Source organism: Musca vetustissima, unplaced genomic scaffold, assembly GCF_032173495.1.
Source record: "Musca vetustissima isolate MV318-11 ecotype Yass unplaced genomic scaffold, APGP_CSIRO_Mvet_v1 utg2072, whole genome shotgun sequence".
NCBI classification, from domain to species: Eukaryota; Metazoa; Arthropoda; class Insecta; order Diptera; family Muscidae; genus Musca; species Musca vetustissima.
In genome coordinates, this window is record NW_026886532.1 from 50,770 (window position 1) to 72,993 (window position 22,224).

The 22,224-nt window shown below is 29.3% G+C and overlaps 2 protein-coding genes across 2 annotated transcripts in view; both read right to left on the reverse strand.

Moving 5' to 3' along the window:
• Positions 1–6,608, reverse strand: part of LOC133334006 (ras GTPase-activating protein 1-like) — a 53,281-nt gene extending 46,673 nt beyond the window's left edge. Inside the window, exon 1 of the mRNA XM_061542305.1 lies at positions 6,601–6,608. The gene's annotated coding sequence lies outside the window, so the exon portion shown is untranslated. The remainder of the gene's footprint in view (positions 1–6,600) is intronic.
• A 9,449-nt stretch (positions 6,609–16,057) lies between these two features.
• LOC133334011 (putative uncharacterized protein DDB_G0289263) lies at positions 16,058–21,349 on the reverse strand. The gene is made up of 2 exons (XM_061542312.1): positions 20,928–21,349; positions 16,058–17,188 (listed from the first exon to the last, which is right to left on the reverse strand). Exons 1-2 carry the CDS (start codon positions 21,324–21,326, stop codon positions 16,058–16,060), a joined length of 1,530 nt encoding a protein of 509 aa, XP_061398296.1. The 5' UTR covers positions 21,327–21,349.
• Positions 21,350–22,224: the final 875 nt, after the last annotated feature.

Consider the following 22,224-nt stretch of genomic DNA (forward strand, 5'->3'; position numbering starts at 1 on the left):
TCCGCACAATAACTCCGTTTTAAATTTTTTTGTAATGACTTCGATGATGGCAGCACCTTTTTTCTTGTGGCAAATTGTGGCAACAACAGATCATTCCCCCAAAGGCAAGTGGGGCATGTGATATGGATGATGATGCTGATGATGACGAAGTTGCAGTTTCTTGTTCTACTTCAGTCCTGCACAAAATATGCCTAGAGTCGGCTGTGTTCCATTTCCATAATTCAACTGCTATGCTATTGTTTTTTCTACCACTTCAAGGAGCTGCTTCAGTTTTCTTTTCTTTTGCTTGTTTGCAAATTCAAAAAGCAGGACAAGTGCTGTCCACAAACACCTAGATGATGGCACTGGTTGTGAAGAAGACTTTCTCTCTGGGTTTTACTCCTTGAGAAAATAAATCCCTTTTTTTTCTCTCCTCTTAACTCCTTTTGGAGAAAAAATGCAGATTTGTTTTTGTTTTCTATTTGGAAATGAGGGGGAAATCCTTCTTCTTTTTGACTTAAGGTGGCCCCATTTTAAAGCCGTTACGGGTTGTCTGCTCTGTGATATTTTTCTTTTCTAGATTTAATTGTTGTTATTGTTGTTGTAGATTTGTAATGATAAAGCAGTGCTGTGAGGCTATTTGTTAGCAGCAAAGCGTTTAATGAGTAGCTAGTAGCTTGATGGGACGTGAGCGTGTTAGTATTCGCTTCTTAGTGACAAAATGATGAATGATGTTCGGATGAGATGATTATAGACATTTAACTGTAATAATAAAAAGATAAATTTGAAATTAGTACAATTTTTTTAGATCGATTCTCAAGAGGTAATGATATTTTATTCTATTTTTTAAAGAGGACAATGATATGAAAAGCCATGGAAAGTATATGAAATTAAAAAAAAAATAAATTAGTAATTAAAAAAATATTTTCCGGTCCAAAAGAGTACAAACAAGAAGAAGAGATAGTCTAAAAGGCGAGCTGAAGGGAGCCTCTATAGGCGAGCTTAAGGGAGCCTCTATAGGCGAGATTAAGGGAGACTATATAGGCGAGCTGACCTCATATAGGCGAGTTGACATCCATAGGGACCTCAATAGACCTGGAGAATAAAAATTCTTTAAAAAATTTACACTTATGGACTTCTATAGACCTGGAGAATAACAATTCTTTTAATAAATCAATGGCTATGGCCCTCAATAGACCTAAAGAATACAAATTCTTAAAATAATTTCACGCCCATGGATCTTCTTGGACCTTGAGAATGAAATTTCTTTAAATAAATCCACGCCTATAGACCTTAATAGACCTGAAAAATAAAAATTCTGTAAAAAATCCACACTTATGGACCTCTATAGACCTGGAGAATAAAAATTCTTTAAAAAAAAAAACACCCCTATGGAACTCAATAGACCCCGAGAATAAAAATGTTTAAATAAATCCACCCCTATGGACCTCAATAGACCGGGAGAATAAAAATTCTGTAAAAAATCCACGCCTATAGACCTGAAGAATAAAAATTCTATGAAAAATCAATGCCTATGAACCTCAATAGACCTGAAAAATAAAAATTCTATGAAAAATCAACGCCTATAGACCTCAATAGACCAGGAGAATAAAAATTATTCAAATAAATCAACGTCTATGGACCTCAATAGACCTGGAGAATAGAAATTCTTTAGATAAATTCACGCTTATGGAAATCAATAGTCCTTCAGAAAAAAAATCTTTGAAAACTTCGCGCCTATGAACCTCAATAGACCTGGAGAATAAAAATTCCGTAAAAATCCACGCCCATAGACCTGAAGAATCAAAAATTTAATGAAAAATCAACGCCTATGGACCTCAATAGACCTGAAGAATAAAAATTCTACGAAAAATCAACGCCTATGGACCTCAATAGACCTCGAGAATACAAATTCTTTAAATAATTCCACGCCTGTGGAACTCCTTGTACCTTGAGAATAAAAAATCCACGCCTATGAACTTCGATAGACCTGGAGAATAAAAATTCTGTAAAAAATCCATGCCTATGGACCTTAATAGACCTTGAGAATAAAAATTATTTAAAAAATCTACACCTCTGGACCTTGAGAAAAAAATTATTTAAGTATATCCATGCCTTTGGACCTTAGTAGACCTTGTGAATAAAAATTCTTTTAAAAAATCCCCGCCTATGGACCTCAATAGACCTGAAGAATAAAAATTCGTTAAATAAATTCCCTCCTATGGACCTCAATGGGCAGGGTGAGTTAAAGGGAGCTGAAGAGAGCCTCTATAGGCGAGCTGTAGGGAGCCTAAGAACAGAAGGGAGTCTTTAGAGAGGTCCTTAAGGTATATTTTATAGGTGCCCGAAGCAAACCTAAAAGAAGTCTTTATCTTCGACCTGAAAAGAGACTTTAAAGACGTTCAGAAATGACTCTTTACAGACGTCCAGAAGGTCGACTTTATGGACACCCAAATCAATGCGAAAGGAAGTCTTTATCTTCGACCTGAAGGGAGTTTTTAAAGACGGTCAGAAGGGAGTTTGAATAGATCTCCTAAATAAGTCTTTATATCCGAGCTATAGGCATTTGTTTTGTCTTCCTGACGGGAGGCCTTTTATGCAAGCTGATGACAGTCTTTATGGATGACCTGAAGGGAGTCATAATGGCAACTTGAAAGGTGTCTTTGTAGACCTCCTGAATTATATTTTTATGAAAGATCTGAAGGGAGTCTTTATGGACGACCAAAGGAAACCTGAAGAACATCCAAATCACACCTAAAAGATGACTTTATCTTTGACCAGAAAGGAGTATTTGCAGACGTTCAGAAGGGACTCTTTACAGACGTCCAGAAAGTCGACTTTATGGACTCCTAAATCAATGTCAAAAGAAAGTCTTTATCTTCTACCTGAAAAGAGTCTTTAAAGAGGTAGTCTCAAAGGGTAGTCTCAAAAGGTCACCTGATGAAGTCTTTATAGACGAGCTGCAAGGATACATTATTGCCGTACTAAATCAGTCCTTATAGACGACCTGATGCATGACCTGAAGATAGTCTTAAAGGCAACTTGAAAGGAGTCTTTGTAGACCCCCTGAATTCAATGTTTATAAGCGATCTGAAGAGAGTCTTAATGGACATCCAAATCAATCCTAAAAGAACTCTTTATCTTCGACTTGAAAGGTAGTTTTTATAGAGAGCTGCAGGGTAGCTTTATTGAAGTACTGGAGGTAGACTTTATAGACGAACTGATGGGAACATGTATGGATGACCTGAAACGAGTCTTAATGGCAGCTAGAAAGGAGTCTCCGTAGACCCACTGAAGCGATCTGAAGGGATTCTTTATTGACGTCCTGAAGAGAAGCCTTATAGACGCGATAATGGAAGTCTTTATTACCAACCTAAAGTCATCCGATGGGAATATAGAAAGCTATTTTTCTTGGGCGTTTTGATAAAAATTTAGAGACGAGTTGAAGGGAGTATTTACAGCGGCTTAGTCTTCATAGACGACCAGAAGTGTATCCTTATAGTCTGACTGAAGAGTACCTTTATTAAAGCGAGCTGCAGGAATGCTTTATTGATTTCCTAAAGGGAGACTTTACAGAAAAGCTGAACGGAATCTTTATTAAAAACCCGAGGCCTTCTGATGGGAGACGAGTTAAGTCGTCATAAATACTCCCTATTTAAGGAGTATTTATAGACTCATTGAAACCAGTCTTTAAAGGCAAACGGAAGGAGTATTTATTGAAGGCATGAAGTAAGTCTATATATACGACCAGAAGTATATCCTTATAGCTTTATTGACTTCCTAAAAAGGAAGCCCTTATAGACGCCACAATGGCAGACTTTATGTACAACCTGAAGTAATCTTCACAAAGAAGACCTTTCGAAGAGGTATTTTTTTATAAGGAAGACACTTCGAATGGGTATTTTTTATAAGGAAGACCGATTAAAAAGGTCTCCTCTTGACATAATATTCTTCAACTAAAATTACCTACAAAGAGAAATATTTTACACAGAACACCCTTTCTGAGAGGTCTTCTTTGGACAAAAGTTCCTTTCAGAGAGGTCTTCTTTGGACAGAAGATCCATCGAAAAGGTATTTTTTTAGGCACAAGACCCTTCGAAGCGGTCTTCTTTTGTCATCTCCTTCGAAGAGATTTTTTAATAATGAAGACACTTCGAAGAGGCATTCTTTATAAGGAATACCCCTTAATAATGTCTCCTTCTCTTCAAAGTGGTCTTTTTACAGAAGATCCTTTCAGAGAGGTCTACTTTATACGGAAAATACATCGAAGAGGTATTTTTTAAGCACAGGACCTTTTGAAGTGGTGTTCTATATAGAGAAGACCCTTTGAAGAGATATTTTTTATATGGAAGACCCATTAAAGAATTCTCTTTTAGACATAAGATCAGTCAAAGAGGCCAGATGATCATTTCAGAGAGGTCTTCTTTTTACGAAAAATATCGGAGAACCATTGAAGATCCGTCAGATTGCCTCTTTGGAGGTCCTCTTACTACGAAAATCCCTTCAAAGGGGTCTTTTTTGAGCACTAGAAGCCATATTTTTATAGGAGACACATCGAATTGGTCTCTTAAATACAGAAGACCATTTAAAAAGGTCTTCTTTTTATAAGAAAGACACATTAATGAGGTCTTCTTTAGACTTAAGATCCATCAAAGAGGACTTCTTTAGATAAAATGGACTACGAAGAGGTCTTATTTAGACAGAAGACACATTGAAAGGCTCCTGTTAAAACTAAAAACCCATCGAAGAGGTTATCTTTAGCTTTTCAAAAAAGTCATTCGCAAATCGATGCTTTGTCTTCTTATAGAGGGAGTTCTATAAATTGTCCTTCCAAAACCTTCCAAAAATATGTGCAAAGAAATCCACCCCTCCCTTAAAATTTTCAAAAAGTTTTTTGAAATATTTGAGTTTCATTTGGACCCCTCAAGAAAAATACAATTCCTTTTGAAAAAATATTTAAAAAAATCTACGACTCTGTAGGGTCTTTAAGAAAATATTTGAAGAATAAAATAGAAAAAAGGACTGCAAGGACTTCGAAAAAATATTTAAAAAAAATCTACGCCTCTGTTAGGACTTTGAAAAAATATTTTAAAAAATCTACGCCTCTGTAGAGATTTCGCCAGAAAATAGATATTAAAAAATATATATTTTTTTAAAAAAAACCCGAGACCAATTGGTCGGTATAGAGACCGTAGGACTTTATAGAGACCAATACGTCTTTATAGAAACCAATGGTCTTTGCCTCCCAAATCCTTAACCTCCACAATGAAAACAAAACGATATTTGAAAATCATTTTCTATTTCTCCCCAAAGGGGTTCTTCGGCAAGGAATAGATTTTTGTGGTGGTCTGGAAAAGTTTTGTTTAGGAATGAAAAACTCAAAGGAAAGGACGAAACGAAGGGAAGAAGAAGACTAACAAAAATACAAGCAGGCGCAGCAGGAAATAATAACAAACAAAAAAGGAAGAGGAAACATCGAAAGACCAGACCAAACGACAGACAAGCCTAGCAAGCGGCAGGCGGGATGGCTGACAGACAGGCCTTCTAAGCAGGCAGGCGGGTTGGCTGATATACCGGCCTGAGACAAACACCAAACACAAACTCCCAACCAAAGGAACAGAAGGAGCTAGCCGGGCGAATAAGGAAACAAATTAAAACTTGGAGTAGATTTTTTTTTTGCTAAACTGTGGACCTCCAAAAACAAAATGGCAATAAAAAACAACAAAGGAGACCAAAAAACAATGAATGAAAAAAAAACTACTCGATATTGTCTCGGAATGACTAATAAAATTTCGAGATGTGGGGATGGATGGTAATGATGGAGTGGGGCCAGGGTGAGTGTGTGGGGTTTTTTCACACACACTCGGTCAGCCAGCCACAACAAAGAAAAAGAAGAGATGAATGAATTAATAAAAGGTGTAGCAAAGAGGCCTACAAAAAATATTTTTCGAAAAAAAAAATCAGCAACAAATTTTTACTATGGTTTGTGGTTGTTGTTGTCTCAAACACCCACATTATTTTTTAAATGCAGGGCAGGCTCTCATATTCAAAAAAAAGACAAACTTGAAAACCCACACAAAAAATGTATGGGAAAAAATTGGGTTTTGTGTTCGAATTTTTTTGGGCAACAATAACAAAATATTTGGAAATTAAAAAAAAAAATAACAAAAATTAAAAAAAAATAATAATAAAAAAATAAATCCAAAAAATTCCCCAAAACTTCTTTCAAAAATAAAATATTTCCTTAAAAATTGAAAAAAAAATTTAAAAAAAAATAGAAAAAAAAACAAAAATTATAAAAAAACGAAAATGAAATTAAAAATAAAAATTAAAAAAAAAACGACAAAAATAAATCCCAAAAAATTCCCCAAAACTCCCATTCCAAAAAAATATTTCCTTAAAAAAGGAGGCTCGTCCCAAAGAGGACCTTCTCAAAAGCCGGAACTCCAAACAAACAGACTGCCTTACAAAAAAAAAATTGCCTGTTTTCTTTTCCTTTTTAGGAACTACTCTTCTTGTTTGTATCCCTTAAACAAATCAAAATCGTCGTCGTTGTCGGCGCTGTCGTCGTCGTTATTTGTTGTTATTGCAGTAGCTGCTGCGGCGCAGCAGCCGCCTCACCTTTAGATGTCACACAGAAGATTTCCGAGCCGCTTTTTCCAATTGTTTAAAAATTGCGTTTCGCACAAATACAACAACAAGAAACAATTTTCACACAAAAAAAAACACAAACTTTTTTTCCTTATTTAATCCGGCTTACAGGACACAAGACATGTTTAATTTTGCACTAGCCAGCCAGCAAGCAAATTTTTCTTCTCGGTTTCACCCCTTCCTTTTTTCTTTCTTTCTCGGTTTCAATTTCGGCAAGGGAGTAATTTTTCTTTTAATTTATCAACAATATTTTCAATAGCTGCTGGCAAAAAAAAAACCTTTTCTTTAATTTCACTCACAATCCACGGTTTCTTCTTTCTTTCACTAATTTTTTGCAAAATTGTTGCGTTTTTCTTTCTTTCTTTATGTGTTGTACGAAAAAACTTTACTTTTCTCTATTAAATCACTTCACGACGGCGACACACACAAAAAAACTAGGGATAAGTAAATCGACTTTCGGACTAATCGATTAATCGATTTGTGTGTCGTCGTTGGCGGCAATTGGATTTAGTGGCGCCGTTAAATTGCCTTCAATGGGTAGAGTACCGATAACGGCGTTCATTTTTTGCCAATTGGAAAATGTCAAACAGGGAGGGTTGACTTGTATTCTAACGGAGACCATATGGCAACAGTGGTGGCAATGTAGCGTTTTTTTTGCAAAATGGAAATAAAAAATGTCAAAATTAAAAGAAAATAAAAATTAAATAAAAATATATTAACTTTTTTAAAAGAATAAAATTATCGATAATCGGGCAGTATATAAATTATGTTATTGAAAATAAGACTTTATAAATATAGATGTGTTATTATCGATAATTTTTCTTTATAGAAAATTTATTATCGATAACTTTTCTCTATAGAAAAGTTATTATCGATAACTTTTCTCTATAGAAAAGTTTTTATCGATAACTTTTCTTTATAGAAAAGTTATTATCGATAACTTTTCCTTGTAGAAAATTTGTTATCGAAAACATTTCTTTGTTGAAAAGTTATTATCGATAACTTTTCTTTAAAAAAAATGTCGATAACTTTTCTTCATAGAAAATTTATTATCGATAAATCGTCTTTAAACAATAGTTATTATCGATAACTTTTCTCTATAAAAAAGTTATTATCGATAACTTTTCTCTATAGAAAAGTTATTATCGATAAATAAAAAAGTTATTATCGATAACTTTTCGATAACTGTTCTTATAGAAAAGTTATTATCGATAACTTTTCTTTATAGAAAAATTATTATCGATAAATTTTCTTTATAGAAAAATTATTATCGATAACTTTTCTTTATAGAAAAGTTCTAATCGATAACTTTTCTTTATAGAAAAGTTATTATCGATAACCTTTCTCTATAGAAATGTTATTATCGATAACTTTTCTTTATAGGAATGTTACTATCGATAAATTTTCTTAATAGAAGATAACTTTTCTCTATATAAAAGTTATTATCGAAAACTTTTCTCTATATAAAAGTTATTACCGATAACTTTTATATAAAGAAAAGTTATTTCTGATAACTTTTCTTTATAGAAAAGTTGTTATCGATAACTTTTCATTGTAGAAATGTTATTATCGATAACTTTTCTTTATAGAAAAGTTACTATCGATAACTTTTCTTTATAGAAAAGCTATTATCGATAACTTTTATTTTTCGAAAACGAGTTATCGACTACATTACTTCTTATATACGACGTAATCGACATAACTTTTCTTTATAGAAAAGTTATAATCGATAACTTTTCTTTATAAAAAGTTTTTATCGGTTACGTTTCTTTATACAAAAGTTATTATCGATAAGTTTTCTCTATGGAAAAGTTTCTATCGATAACTTTTCTTTATTTGTCGATAACTTTTCTTTATAAACAAGTTATTGTCGACAACTTTTCTTTATAAACAAGTTATTATCGATAAATTTTCTTTATAGAAAAGTTATTATCGATAACTTTTCTCTATTTTAAAGTTATTATCGATAACTTTTCTCTATGGAAAAATTACTATCGATAACTTTTTTTTATATAAAATGTATTATCTATACTTTTTCTTTATAGAAATATTATTATCGATAACTTTTCTTTATAGAAATGTTATTATCGATAACTTTTCTTCATAGAAAATGTATTATCGACAAATTTTCATTTTCGGAAACGAGATATCGACAACGGTTATCTTTGGATAAATTGTTATCGACAACTTTTCTTTAACGACAATTCGTTATCAATATATGTTCTTTATATAAACTGTGTTATCGCCAACTTTTCTTTAAAGAAATATTGTTATCGATAATATTTATTTCTTATTTCATTGCAGAAATAGACTTATCGTTATTATTTCGTTACAGAAATACTATTAGCGAACATTTTTCTTGTTTTTAAAAGCGCTAATCGATTATTATTCTTTTCAATAAAATTGTTATCGATAACTTTTTTTCATAAGATGAAGTATTATCGTCTGTTTTTTGTTCTTTGGATATTAAAATAATAGACGATTTTTCAAGTTTTATCCGAATTAAGTCCAAACGATCCCTTCCCATACCTCGTAGAGGCTTAGTGTCACTGAAGAAAATATACTCTATAAAAATTCACTACGGATCATCGAATATATGAAATCGGTAGCTATGATAAATACCAATGAAAAATATGATTTAATATTGAATATTAAAAAAATAGCAATTTTTTGAGGTTATGGTTGGATTATAACCGAAAGTCCCTTTGCTGTTCATTTAATGAGGTTGGTGTCAATGGAGGAAAGATTCTCCACAAAAATTCACTATGGATCACCGAAGAAGAGAAATCCCTAACTATAATATTAATACCAGTAAAAATGCAAAATAAATTTGATTGCTAAAAGTTAAAGGATTCCTATTAAATAATTTGAGGTTAATTTCAAAATGCAGCGAATTTTCCCACAAAACTTCGTCTTAGGCTTTTGATGACAATGGAGGAAATATTCTCTGGAGAATTTCACTAAGGGTCAGCGAACATAAGTAATTGCTAACTATAATATTAATAGGAATATAAATGGCAAAGCAATTTGATTGCATAAAAGAATATTTTAATTGAAGAAATTTTTAGGTTAGTTTCGAAAGTTAGGGAATTTCCGAACGAAACCTGATTTTGGAGCCTTGATGTCAATGGAAGAAATATTCTGTGGAGAATTTCACTATGGGTCACCGAACAAAAGAAATCGCTAACTGTAATATTTGTAACAATAAAAATTCAAAAGATATTTGGAAGAATAAAATGCCAAGTGGTTATAGTATTTTTGAGGTTAATTCCAAAACTTAGCAATTTTTCCTATAATTTTACATCTTAGGGCCCAGATGTCAATGAAAGAAATATTCTCCACTAAATTTTACTAAGGGTCGCCGAACAAATAAAATCCCTATCTTTAGTTTTTATACCAATTAAAACGCCAAAGCAATTTGCTTGTATAAAATGGCAAACATTTTTGAGGTTAATTTCAAAATTTACAGATTTTTCCTATTATTTATAATTTTAAGGTCTAAGTGTCAATGAAAGAAATATTCTCCATCAAATTTCACTATGGGTCACCGAACATAAGAAATCGCTAACTATAATATTTATATGAATAAAAAAGCGAAAGTAATTTGGTTGCATAAAACAAGAAATGGTTATAACATTTTTGAGGTTAATTTCAAAATGTAGCGAATTTTCCTATTAGTCTTCATTTTAGGGGCTGGGCGTCAATGAAAAAACTATTCTCAAGAGAATTTCATTATGGGCCACCGAACATAAGAAATCGCTAACTATAATATTTATACTAATAAAAATATGAAAGTAATTTGCTTACAAAAAGTTAACAATTTTCAATTACAATTTTTGAGGTTAGTTTCAAATCTTTAAAAATTTCCTATAATTTTACATTTTAGGGGCTGGGTGTCAATGAAAGACATGTTCTCCAGGAAATTTTACTATGTGTCACCGAACATAAGAAATCGCTAACTATAGTATTTATAACAATAAAAATACAAAAGTAATTTGGATGTATAAAATGCCAAGTGGTTATAACATTTTTGAGGTTAATTTCCAAATTTACGCATTTTTCCCATTATTTTTTATTTTAGGGGCTGGGTGTCAATGAAAGAAATATTCTCTAGAGAATTTCACTAAGGGTCGCCGAACAAACGGAACTTCTAACTATGATATATATTAGAATAAATGGGTGGTACAAAACTTATTTTTACAAAAATGTTTTCCTTTAATTAAAAGCCATTTTTTACAATTTTTTTTCTTTTTAATAAAATCTTGTTTGGTTTTATTCATAAAAATGCTCTGTATATACACACATATAGACTAGACACAAAAAATTTGAAAATAAGAATACATTTAGGGGTTTTGGTAAATATTTTGTTGTTGTTTTTAAAAACTAATAATGGCAAATGAAAGAAATGAAGAAGAACAAACATAAGTACATATTAAATGTGAATACTAAGGGGCTATTAGAAATTTTTTTAAAGGAGGCCATTAAGGACCTTAGTTTGTCCTTTCAGTATTTTTTTACAAATAATATTAATAAATTAAAATATAATTTTTTCTATAAAATAATACAAAAATTAAAATAGAAAAAAAAGAATAACAATAAAAAAATAATGAACGAGAAAAAAAACTAATAAATAATTTTTTTAAAAACTAAATAAACAAAAAATATTAAAATAAGACTTAAAAAAATTAAAACAAAAATTAATTATAATTAAATTATTATATAAAAATTAATTATAAGTATAATTAAAATTAAATATGGCAAGCAAAGAATTACAAAACATTGGCATACAAGATAAGGGTTGGGTTGGGTTGGGTTGGCGAGGATTTTTACAACTAAAAACACATTGAGGTTATGGTTTACAATAAAAATATTTCTTAATTTTTGTTGGTTTCATTTTGAGGTTATGTTTTACAAAAAAAATATTTCTTAATTTTTTGGTTTCATTGGTTTTCTTTGGGTATATGGCAACATAGTTTTTTTGGTTTTAAGTACAATTTTTTTATATTAAAATAAAAAATTAGTTTTGTTAATTTTAACTAATTGTGATTTTTGGTTTAAGTAGTTTTTTTTTGTGTTAGTAAATAATACATTTTTTTATTTTTATTTTTTGTATACATTTAATCTATATACACCACCCTCCATTAAAGGTGCGTATTTTTGTGTTTTATAAGAATTATTATTTTATTTATATATTTTTTTCATATATATATTTTTTGTATATAATATAAAGGACTAGATTAGGAACCACATACATTTTTTTCATTTTTTTTTGTACAACATACAATTAGATATTTGTTTCTTTTTTTTCTAATATAAAATTTTATAAAAAAAAAACAAAACTTATTATTAATACAAAAAAAAATGATTACAATACACAAAATATTTTTTTATAATAAAAAATATTATATAAAGATATTTTTTAAATATTAAAAAAAAAAACAAAATGTCTCCATAATTTTTTAATAAAAAAAAATCATAAAAAAAAAAAATAAAAAATATTTTTTTAAATTTATATTTTTTAATTTAAAAATATATTTTTTATGTAAAAAAATTAAAAAAAATTACAATTGTCAAAAACCAATTTGTTTCCCTTCAAAATTGTTTTTAATTAATTTGAGGTTAATTTCAAAATCTAGCAAATTGTCCTAGAAAACTTGAAATTAGGGTTTTGATGCCAATGAAGGATATGTTCTCTGGAGAATTTCATTAGGGGTCACCGAACAAATGAAATCCCTAACTATAATATTAATACCTTTAAAAATGACAAAACAATTTGGTTGTGTAAAATGAAAAAAAATGTTATAAACTTTTTTAGGTTAATTTCAAAATATAACGATTTTTCCTATTTTTTATCATTTTAGGGGCTGGGTGCTAATGAAGGATATATTCTCTAGGGAATTTCATTAGGGGTCACCAAACAAATGAAATCCCTAACTATAAAATTTGTAGCCATAAAAATACAAAAGTAATTTGCTTGCAAAATATTATTGATTAGTATTACAATTTTTTGAGGTTAATTTCAAAATGTGGCAATTTTTCCTACAAAACTTCAGCTTAGGCTTTTTATGCCAATGAAAGAAATATTGCTGGGAGAATTTAATTAAGGGTCACCGAACAAATGAAATCCGTAGCTACAATTTGTATATCAATAAAAATGCAGAAGCCAGCGTAATATATAAAATGACAAATGGTTATAACATTTTTTGAGGTTAATTTCAAAATTTAACGAATTTCCCTATTATACTTCATTTTAGGGGCTGGGTGTCAATGACGGTAATATTCTCCATAAAATTTTACTATGGGTCTCCAAACAAATAAAACGCCTAACTACAATATTTATAGCAATAAAAATGCAAACATAATTTGCTTGCATAAAGTTAAAGACAATTTTTGAGGTTAGTTTCAAAATTTGGAGAATTTTCCTACATAACTTCGTCCTAGGGTGTTGATACCAATGAAAAAATTGTTCTCTGGAAAATTTCACTATGGGTCACTAAACAAATGAAATCCCTAACTATAATATTTATATCAATAAAAATGCAAAAGCAATCGTGATGTATAAAATGACTAATGGTTTTAACATTTTTGAGATTAATTTTCAAATTTAAGGAATTTTCCTATTATTCATCATTTTAGGAACTGGGTGTCAATGAAGATAATATTCTCCATAAAATTTTACGATGAGTTTCTGAACAAAGAAAATCCGTAACTACAATTTTTATATGAATTTAAAAGGCACAGCAATTTAAATGAATAAAATGAAAAATACTTATAACATTTTTTGAGGTTAATTTCAAAATTTAACGAATTTCCCTATTATTTTTCATTTTTTTCTGAAGGATATATTTATGATTTTATGGGAACAAATGAAATTCCTAAACCTAATATTTATACCTTTAAAATTGCAAAAGCAATTTGATTGCATAAAGTTAATGATTGCGATTACAATATTTTTTTGAGGTTAGTTTTAAAATGTGGAGAATTTCCCTACATAACTTAGTCCGAGGCTTTTGATGCCAATGCAAGAAATATTCTCTAGAGGATTTCATTAGGGGTCACCGAACATAAGAAATCGCTTACTACAATATTTATATCAATTTTAAAGGCAAAGCAATTTGGTTATATATAAAATGACAAATGGTTTTAACATTTTTGAGGTTAATTTTCAAAATTTAAGAAATTTTCCTATTATTTTTCATTTTAGGGGCAAGGTGTCAATGAAGGAAATATTCTTTAGAGAATTTCACTATGGGTCACCAAACATAATAAATCGCTAACTGTAATATTTATACTTATAAAAATACTAAAGTAATTGGCATGTATAAAATGACATAGGGTTTTAACATTTTTGAGGTTAATTTACAAATTTAGGGAAAATTTTCTAATATTAATAATTTTTTTAAGGGAAATTTTTTTTTGTTCATGACAATTTCTGTTATAAAATATAAATATTTTTTTAAAAATATATTATAAAAATATATAAAATTTCCGCAATTAAAAAAAAAATATTTTTACATTCCATTTGTTTGTTTAATTAACATTTTCTAAAAAAAAAATACTTTTCTATGAAAAAATATTTTATATAAAAATTAATTTTTTTCATTTAAATTTTTATAGAGACATTTTGTTTTTTTTAATATTTAAAAATTGTGTAAAAAATTCATTATATAATTATTTTGAATTTCCTTAATTTTTGTTAAATTTCTTAAACATTTTTTTAAATTATTTTTTTTACAAAAAATATATTTTTTTCAATTGATTTTTTTTTTACAAAAAAAAAATATTTTTTTTTTCAATTAATTTTTTTCTGAAAATATTTTTTTCCTAAAATTATTTTTTTTTAATAATTAAAATTTTTTAAATTGAATTTGTGTTTGTTTTGTGTTGTTATTTTTGGTATAATTTTAGCTAATAAAAAATGTTTTTTTTTTATATACAATTGTGTTTACATTGAATGCTCTGTGTGTGCTACAGGCTAGTAATGAGTTGGGTAAGGTGTTTTGAAAAAAAAAAATGTTTTGTTTTTTGTGAGGGGGGATTTTTTGAAAGCAAATTTTTTTAATAAAATTTTTTTATATAAACAACTTTTTTGGGACAGTTTAAAAAACTGGTTTTCAAAAAATGTTTTTTTGGACATTTTTTTTTAAATTAAAAAAAAATTATTTGGATTACAAAAAAAAAAGAAATTAAATTTGGAAAAAAAACAGGCACGTTCATTTTTTTTAAATCCTTTCGATTTTTTAATTAAAATATTTATGAGATTGTTTTAAATTATTTTTTTAAATTTAATTTTTTAACTTATTTTTTTTAATTTAAAAAATTGCGTCAACTAATTTTTTTGTAATCATATTTTTTTAAATTTTTTCATTTGATTTTTTTAAATTAGAAAAAAAAATATTATGACAAAAAAATTTCTTGACAGCTGACAACTGTCAAATATTCTGATGCCATTTTTTTAATTCATTTATTTCTTTTAATTCAAAAAATTTACAAATTTTTTTAATATAAAAAAAATATATGACAAAACATTTTTTTTTGAAAAAAAAATATATGACAAAAAATTTTTTTTTGAAAACAAAATATATGACAAAAAAATTTTTTTTGACAGCTGTCAAATATAATTTTTCCAAATCCCATTTCATTTTTTTTTGTAATCCAATTTTTTTCTTCTCAGTTTTTTTAAATTAAAAAAAAATGACAACTGTCTGTTCTCATTTTTTCAAATCTCATTTAATTTTTTTTTTTTGAAATCCAAATTTTTTTTAATTAAAAAAAATTGAAAAAAAAAAAATTAAATATTATTTTTCCAAATCCCTTTTTTTGAAATCCAATTTTTTTTTAAATTTTTTTCTCCTTCTCCTTTTTTTCCATTTTTTCCTATTTCAGTCTTTCATTGTGTGCAGCCTTTTTTCTTTCAATTCTGTTTTGTTCTTCTTCTTCGTCGCTTTTTACTCTGTAATATTTTGCGTAATTCCTGTTCAAAATCATCAACATCTTCGGAATCATTTTCCACAGCCTGAACCTCCTGCTCTTGAGGTTCAGGATCATTCTGCTGATGATGGCTTTTCACATTTTTCTTATCTTCTTCTCCTTCACCTTCATTTTCATCACTATCCTCTATGATTTCATGCCATTTAATGGTCTGACTTATATCTACAATTTCTAAATTTTTGGTATTTCTTTTGAACTTTTGGCTAGAGCTGCTGCTGCGGGGATTTTTCTCACAACTCACTGGGACCTCGGGATCCAGCTGGATATTTTCATAGTTCAGAGGTCTCAGGAGATTTATACTGGAGGTACCAGCAGCATTTTCGGGGTCATCTTCCGCATGCACCTCCTCCTCCCCATGATGCTCTAAATTTTCTTCTTCTGCAACCTCTTCCTGCTCCTCCACCTCTTCCTGCTCCACCACCTCGTCCGCCTCCTCCTAGCTGGTCGATGAAGGTGTCTGCACACCATTGGGCTTACCGGGGAAGTGGCACATACAAGAGGGGTTGGGAGCATGGCCAGGATTCTCATCCAATTTCTTGGTCAATTTTTTCCAATAGTCAATCTGGGCATTCAGTAGTTCGATCTTCAGTTTTCGCTCCTCAATGCCCAGCAGGAAATAATCATTTTGTGAATTTTTCTGACTCAAACTATTCGGGGTGGAGGTTTGCCTGGGATGATTATTGGAGTGGTGATGATGATGATGGCTGCCACCACCATAGCCCTTACCCGGCGGGGTAAAGGGTGCTCCGGCAGCAGCTGCTGCCGCCGCCAGGCCATTAATATTCAGTAACAGCTGTTGGGTGGTGGAATGATGCGAAAGATTTTGAAGATTTCCAGGCTGCAGGTGATTTGTGGTGGGTCCATTTGTGGTGCCGACTCCGCCAGCTGATGCGGACACGGGAATACCCCGTGTCAGGTTAGGCATGCGTGAGCCCGAATCCATAGAATTCACCGGATTCAAACCCAGGCCACTGAGCAGCAGCTGTTGTTCGGCACTGGCCTGGCGCAAATTCATGGCCTGACCATTGGTGGCAGGACCTCCGCCATTTGCATGCGGGGTAATGCTAAGTGAACCATTCGGGGTATTGTTGTTGTTGTTATTATTACTACTACTACTATTGTTGTTGTTATTGTTCAGCGAATTCGCCAAGGCCTTCATATTGGCCATGCTGCCGATACTGCCCACTCGAATTCCACCAATATTTTGTATCGTAATCTCAGGCTGTTGGGGCATACTGAGGTTGCCATTTGGTGTTGTTGTTGCAGAAGAATTGCAATTTTGTGATGACATTTGTTGTTGTTGCTGCTGCTGGGATTTGGCATTTTGTTGTAATTGTTGCAGATTTTGTTGTGACTGTTGCTGTTGTTGTTGCCTCAGGTCTGTGGCAAACAACTCCTCATCCTCTTCCTCTAAACACACTTCGGGTATATCTTTGGGACTAATACAATCATCATCGTCATCCTCATCCATGGCCTCACCATTGTTGGAGTGTTCGTCGCCGCTAATATCTTCCGATTTAATTACAATGACATCGTGGTCCATGCCATCGTAATTGAGGGCCGGATGCTGAAAAGGTAAAAACTAAAAGGGATTAGTATGCAATTAATTTAAAAAATTAAAAAAAAATTTTTTTTGAAAAAAATCCCGCTAAAAATCTGGGATTTTCAAAAATCCCCACATTGGGGGATTTTCAAAATCCCAGCAAATATAGTATAAAATAGCTAATAAATATTTAAAAAATTAAAAAAATCCCAAAAATCTGAGGTTTTTCACAAATTCCCCATTATGAGGAAATTCTGGGATTTTCAAAAATCCCCAACATTTGGGGATTTTCAATACACACAATTCATAAAAAAATTTTAATAATTAAAAAATTAAGAAAAAATCCCAAAAATCGGTGATTCTCCAATAATACCCCATTAGGGGGAAATTTTGGGATTTTCAAAAATCTTAATTTTGGAGATTTTCAATACATACAATTAAAAAAAAAAATATTTTAATAATCAAAAAAAATTAAAAGAAATCCCAAAATTCTGAGGTTTTTCAAAAAATTCCCCTTTATGGGGAAATTCTGGGATTTTCAAAAATCTTAATTTTGGAGATTTTCAATACATACAATTAAAAAAAATATTTTAATAATCAAAACAATTAAAAGAAATCCCAAAATTCTGCGGTTTCTCAAAAATTCCCCATTGTGGGGAAATTCTGGGATTTTCATAAAACCCCAAAATTGGGGATACATATATATACATACAATTTATAAAAAATATTTAAATAATAAAAAAATTAAAAGAAATCCCAAAAATCTTGGATTTTCAAAAATTCCCCATTATGAGGAAATTCTGGGATTTTCAGAAAATCACTAATATACAGATTTTCAGTACATAGTAAACATATAAAAAATTTAAAAATTAAAAAAAATATTCGAAAGATCAGGGATTTAGAAAAATTTCCCATTATGGGGAAATTATGGGATTTTGAAGAAATTCCTATTATGGGAAATTTTTGGGATTTTTCGAAAAAAAATCCACATTTGGAGGTTTTTAACCCCAGAATCCATTAGTTAGGAAATATTGAAGCAAAAATTCCGCACAATTTTGGGATTTAAAAAAATCCCCAATTCTGGTGATTATTTTTAAATTCCAGATTTTTTTTAATAAACATTAAAAATTGCTCATTTTATGTAATAATATTGATAATTGAGAATTCAAAAAAAAAAATAATAATAGAACAAATTAAAAAAAAATATTGATTTTTCGAAAAATTTCCAATTTTGGCAATTTTTGAAATACCAGAATTTGTCGATTTTTTTAAGCATTTAATTATTTTTTGCATTCCTTTGTATAATAGTTGACCTTAAAAGTGACGATTTTTAAAAAAATTTCTAGAATTTCTTAAAATCGAAAAAATGGGATTTTCGAAAATTCCCCACATTTGGGGATTTCTTTATAAAAACAGAAAAACTAATATACAATGGTAGGGGAAGTATTAAAATAATTAATAAGACATTTTAAAATAAAAATCCGGAAATATTTTGAGATTTTCCAAAATCCTCAAATATTTTGAGATTTTCCAAAATCCCCACATTTGGGGATTATCGGTTTTCGATTTTTTTTAATGAAAATATATATAAAAAAAATTTCCTCATTTTATGATTTTATGATTTTGTGAAGTAAAAAATAGTAAGTAAATAAATTTCCCCGAAACGGGGAACTGAAAATCTCCCAGTAGGGATTTTTATTGTAGAATTTCCCAAATATTTTTAGTGTAAAGAATATAAAAATAAATCTATTGATACATCATGAAATTTTTGGGTTTTTTGAAATTTTCCCCAATTAGGGATCTTGAAATCCCCACTGGGGGATTTTCAAAATGCGGAATTTTTGTGAATTTTTTACTGAAATGTATATAAAAATGACTAAAGAATTTAAGCAATTGAAATTTTCCTAGAATTTAAGAGTCTAAAAAAAATCCCCAAATTGGGGATTTTTGAAAAACCAGAATTTTTTAAAAATTATTTTATGAAATAATAAATTTTAATATTCGCAATTAATTCCAGTATATAAGAAAATTTAAAAAAAAAATCGATGGGTGAGATTTTTTTTAATTTAAGAAAAAAAAACCAAATTGGGGATTTTTAAAATTCCAGAATTTTTGAAAAATTTTTTTATGAAATAATAAATATTAATATTAGCATTTAATTGCAGTATATAAGAAAATTAAAAAAAAAAAATCAAAAAAAAAATTATTAAAAAAATTGAAAAAATCCCCAAATTAGGTGAAATCTCAAATCACAGAATTTGTTGAAAAACATTTACTGAATATATAAAAATGACCTCCTCAAAGGTAATTCTCTGTTGACGACAAGTGTTCAATGAGTTTTGTAATTAATTTATCAAAAAAAAGTCCACTTGGGACTGGGGAAAGGGAGGGGAGGTATGAATGGGTGTGTTGGTCATTTCCCAGATTTTTCATTGCTATCTGACTTCTGAAAAACACTCACAGATAACTAATATTCGTATCGCATTACACAGGTGTGAAACGGGTTAAAATTTTATTTATTTTTTAAATTTTATTATTTTTTTTTTTAAATACCTTTATATTTAATATACAGGTATATATTTTTAAATACTTTTTAATTTTTTCATACTGTTTATATCTAAGATTATTTTTAACTACAGTTTTTCGAGCACTTTTTAATTTATTTTTCCTTTTTTTTTTAATTTTCAAATATTTTTGAAATCTTTTTTTTTTGTAATTTTCAAATATTTTTTTATTTTTGATTTTTTTTTTAATTTTTATTATATTTGTTTTTTTTAATTTTTTTAATATTCAAATGTATTGTATTTAAATTAAAATTTAATTTTTTTAAATTTTTCAATTATTTGTTTTTAATTTATTTTTTTCTTTTTTTAATTTTAAAATATTTTTGAAATCTTTTTTTGGTAATTTTCAATATTTTGTTTTCATTTTTTTATTTTTTTAATTTTTTTTTTAATATTTTCTTAATATTGAAATGTATATCATTTAATTATTATTATGATTTTAATATGTATTTGTTATGTCCTGAAATATTTTTTTTAATTATTTTTTTTTAATTTTCAATTAATTTTAAAATTTTATTTTTTTTTTGGTCTTTTTAGTATTTTTTATTTTGAATAATTTGTATTTATTTCTTGTTCTTTTTAGTATTTTTTTATTTATATTTAATTATTTTATGTTTTCAAATTATTTTATATTTGTAATTATTATATTCAAATTTGTTTATTATTTTTTACAACTCATTATTTTTTAATTTGTCGTATTTCTATTTTTAATATTTTTATTTTTAATTGGAATACACAATTATTTTCATTCACACATTTCTTTTTTTATTTAAAGTCCGTTTTTATTTTATTTTTTTTAATTTTCAAATATTATTTTTTAATTTTCAAATAATTTTTTTTAATTTTTAATTTAAATTATTTTTTATTTTTTATTTTTTTTTAATTTTCAAATATTATTTTTTTAATTTTCAATATATTTTTTTTTAATTTTCAATATTTTTTTATTTTAAATTATTTTTTTATTAATTATTATTTTTTATTTATTTTTTTTTAATTTTTGTTTTAATTTTCAAATATTTTTTTTAATTTTCAAATATTTTTTTATTTTAAATTATTTTTTAATTATTTTTTAAACCCCATTGTTCCACTGTGTTACTACGATTATCATTTTTTCCTACTTTCTTATCACAATTTTTGTTTTTGTTTTTTCTCTTCACCAATTACTCTTCATTTTCAATTTCGGCATAGAAAAAACTTACCTTTGAATCATCGAAGTCTTCCTCATATTTCTGGCGGCTACCACCATTGCTATAACCATTCGGTGACATTTGTTCGGATATATATTGTGCAACGGATTCTTGTTGTGATATTGTATTGAGTAAATCCATAAAAGTACGATTACCTTTACCCTCACCGCATAGATCCTTTTTCAACAGCAGTTTCATATTTTTATATAATTGCCGTAACTGTTTCGATGAACGTTGATGATAGACGCGAGCATTGAACTCTTTGGCAATTTGACGCCATACTTCATCCTTTTTACGATTTGATTCAGCATCGGTACGTTTATTTTCGATGATATCCTTGTATTGGGCCGCATAGCCCAATACCATATTACGCTCCCGTTGTGTATAACGGGGAGTTTTTTCCATTTTCATTCGGCTTGGAGACGACGTTTTGAAGCTGTAAAGGGGAAACAACACACGGTAATTTTTTTAAATTATTTTTTGGTATTTTTTTTTCTTTAATTTTTATTTTTTAATTTTTGATTTTCCTTAACGGAAAAAACAAGAGTTGATCGCGTCAAAGCCGAAATTGAACTAAACTCCCATTTACCCCACACTCGTAACTGGAGGTTGTGCGTGTTTTCATCATCACACTACAAAAACAACAACAACACAAAAGGGGCTGTGCCACCACACACACTCCCTAGTGGTGGTATATAACAACAACAGTAATACAGTAATAAGTTGTGCTCAGCACTTGAGATTTAACTCGTTCTTTGTTATGGTCTCTCTGTCTCCCTCTCTCCCAACACACAATCTGTGTGTGCTTCGTTTCAAAACAAAACAGTGTTGCTCCACTTAACTAGTACGTGTGTGTGACTCGTGTGGGGGAGATAAACCGAGAGAGCCAAAAGAGCCCGCTCAATCCCTACTAAAGGAGACACTGTTCGTTCAAAACAAAACAGTGTTTTGCTCCACTTAACTAAACCAATGCAGAGTATGTGTGTTAGTACGTGTGTGTGTGACTCGTGTGGGGGAGATAAACCGAGAGAGCAGCCATCAGAGCACGCTCAATCCCTACTACACAGGAGACACAGTTAAACCTAAACAACAAACCAAAACAAAACATATGGCTTGCTTGTTTCTTGCTTACTGCATGAGGAGTTTTGTTCAATTCAAGCACCTTACACACAGTAGGAGTAGTTGTTGTTGTTGTTATAAAAACAAAGGAACAAATAATTTCATTACAGCCAGGAAAATAAACAAACGGCAAACAACACACGGGGAGGGAGAAATAAAGAAACTTATGAGGGAGGCCTTGTTAGTTAGG

What these genes read in the sequence shown, in the direction of transcription:
- LOC133334011 (XM_061542312.1), bottom strand. Translation starts at nt 21,326, where the DNA reads ATGAAAATGGAAAAAACTCCCCGTTATACACAACGGGAGCGTAATATG. An exon ending in AAGACTTCGATGATTCAAAG is followed by an intron (nt 17,189 to 20,927) that starts GTAAGTTTTTTC and finishes TTACCTTTTCAG; the next exon opens with CATCCGGCCCTCAATTACGA.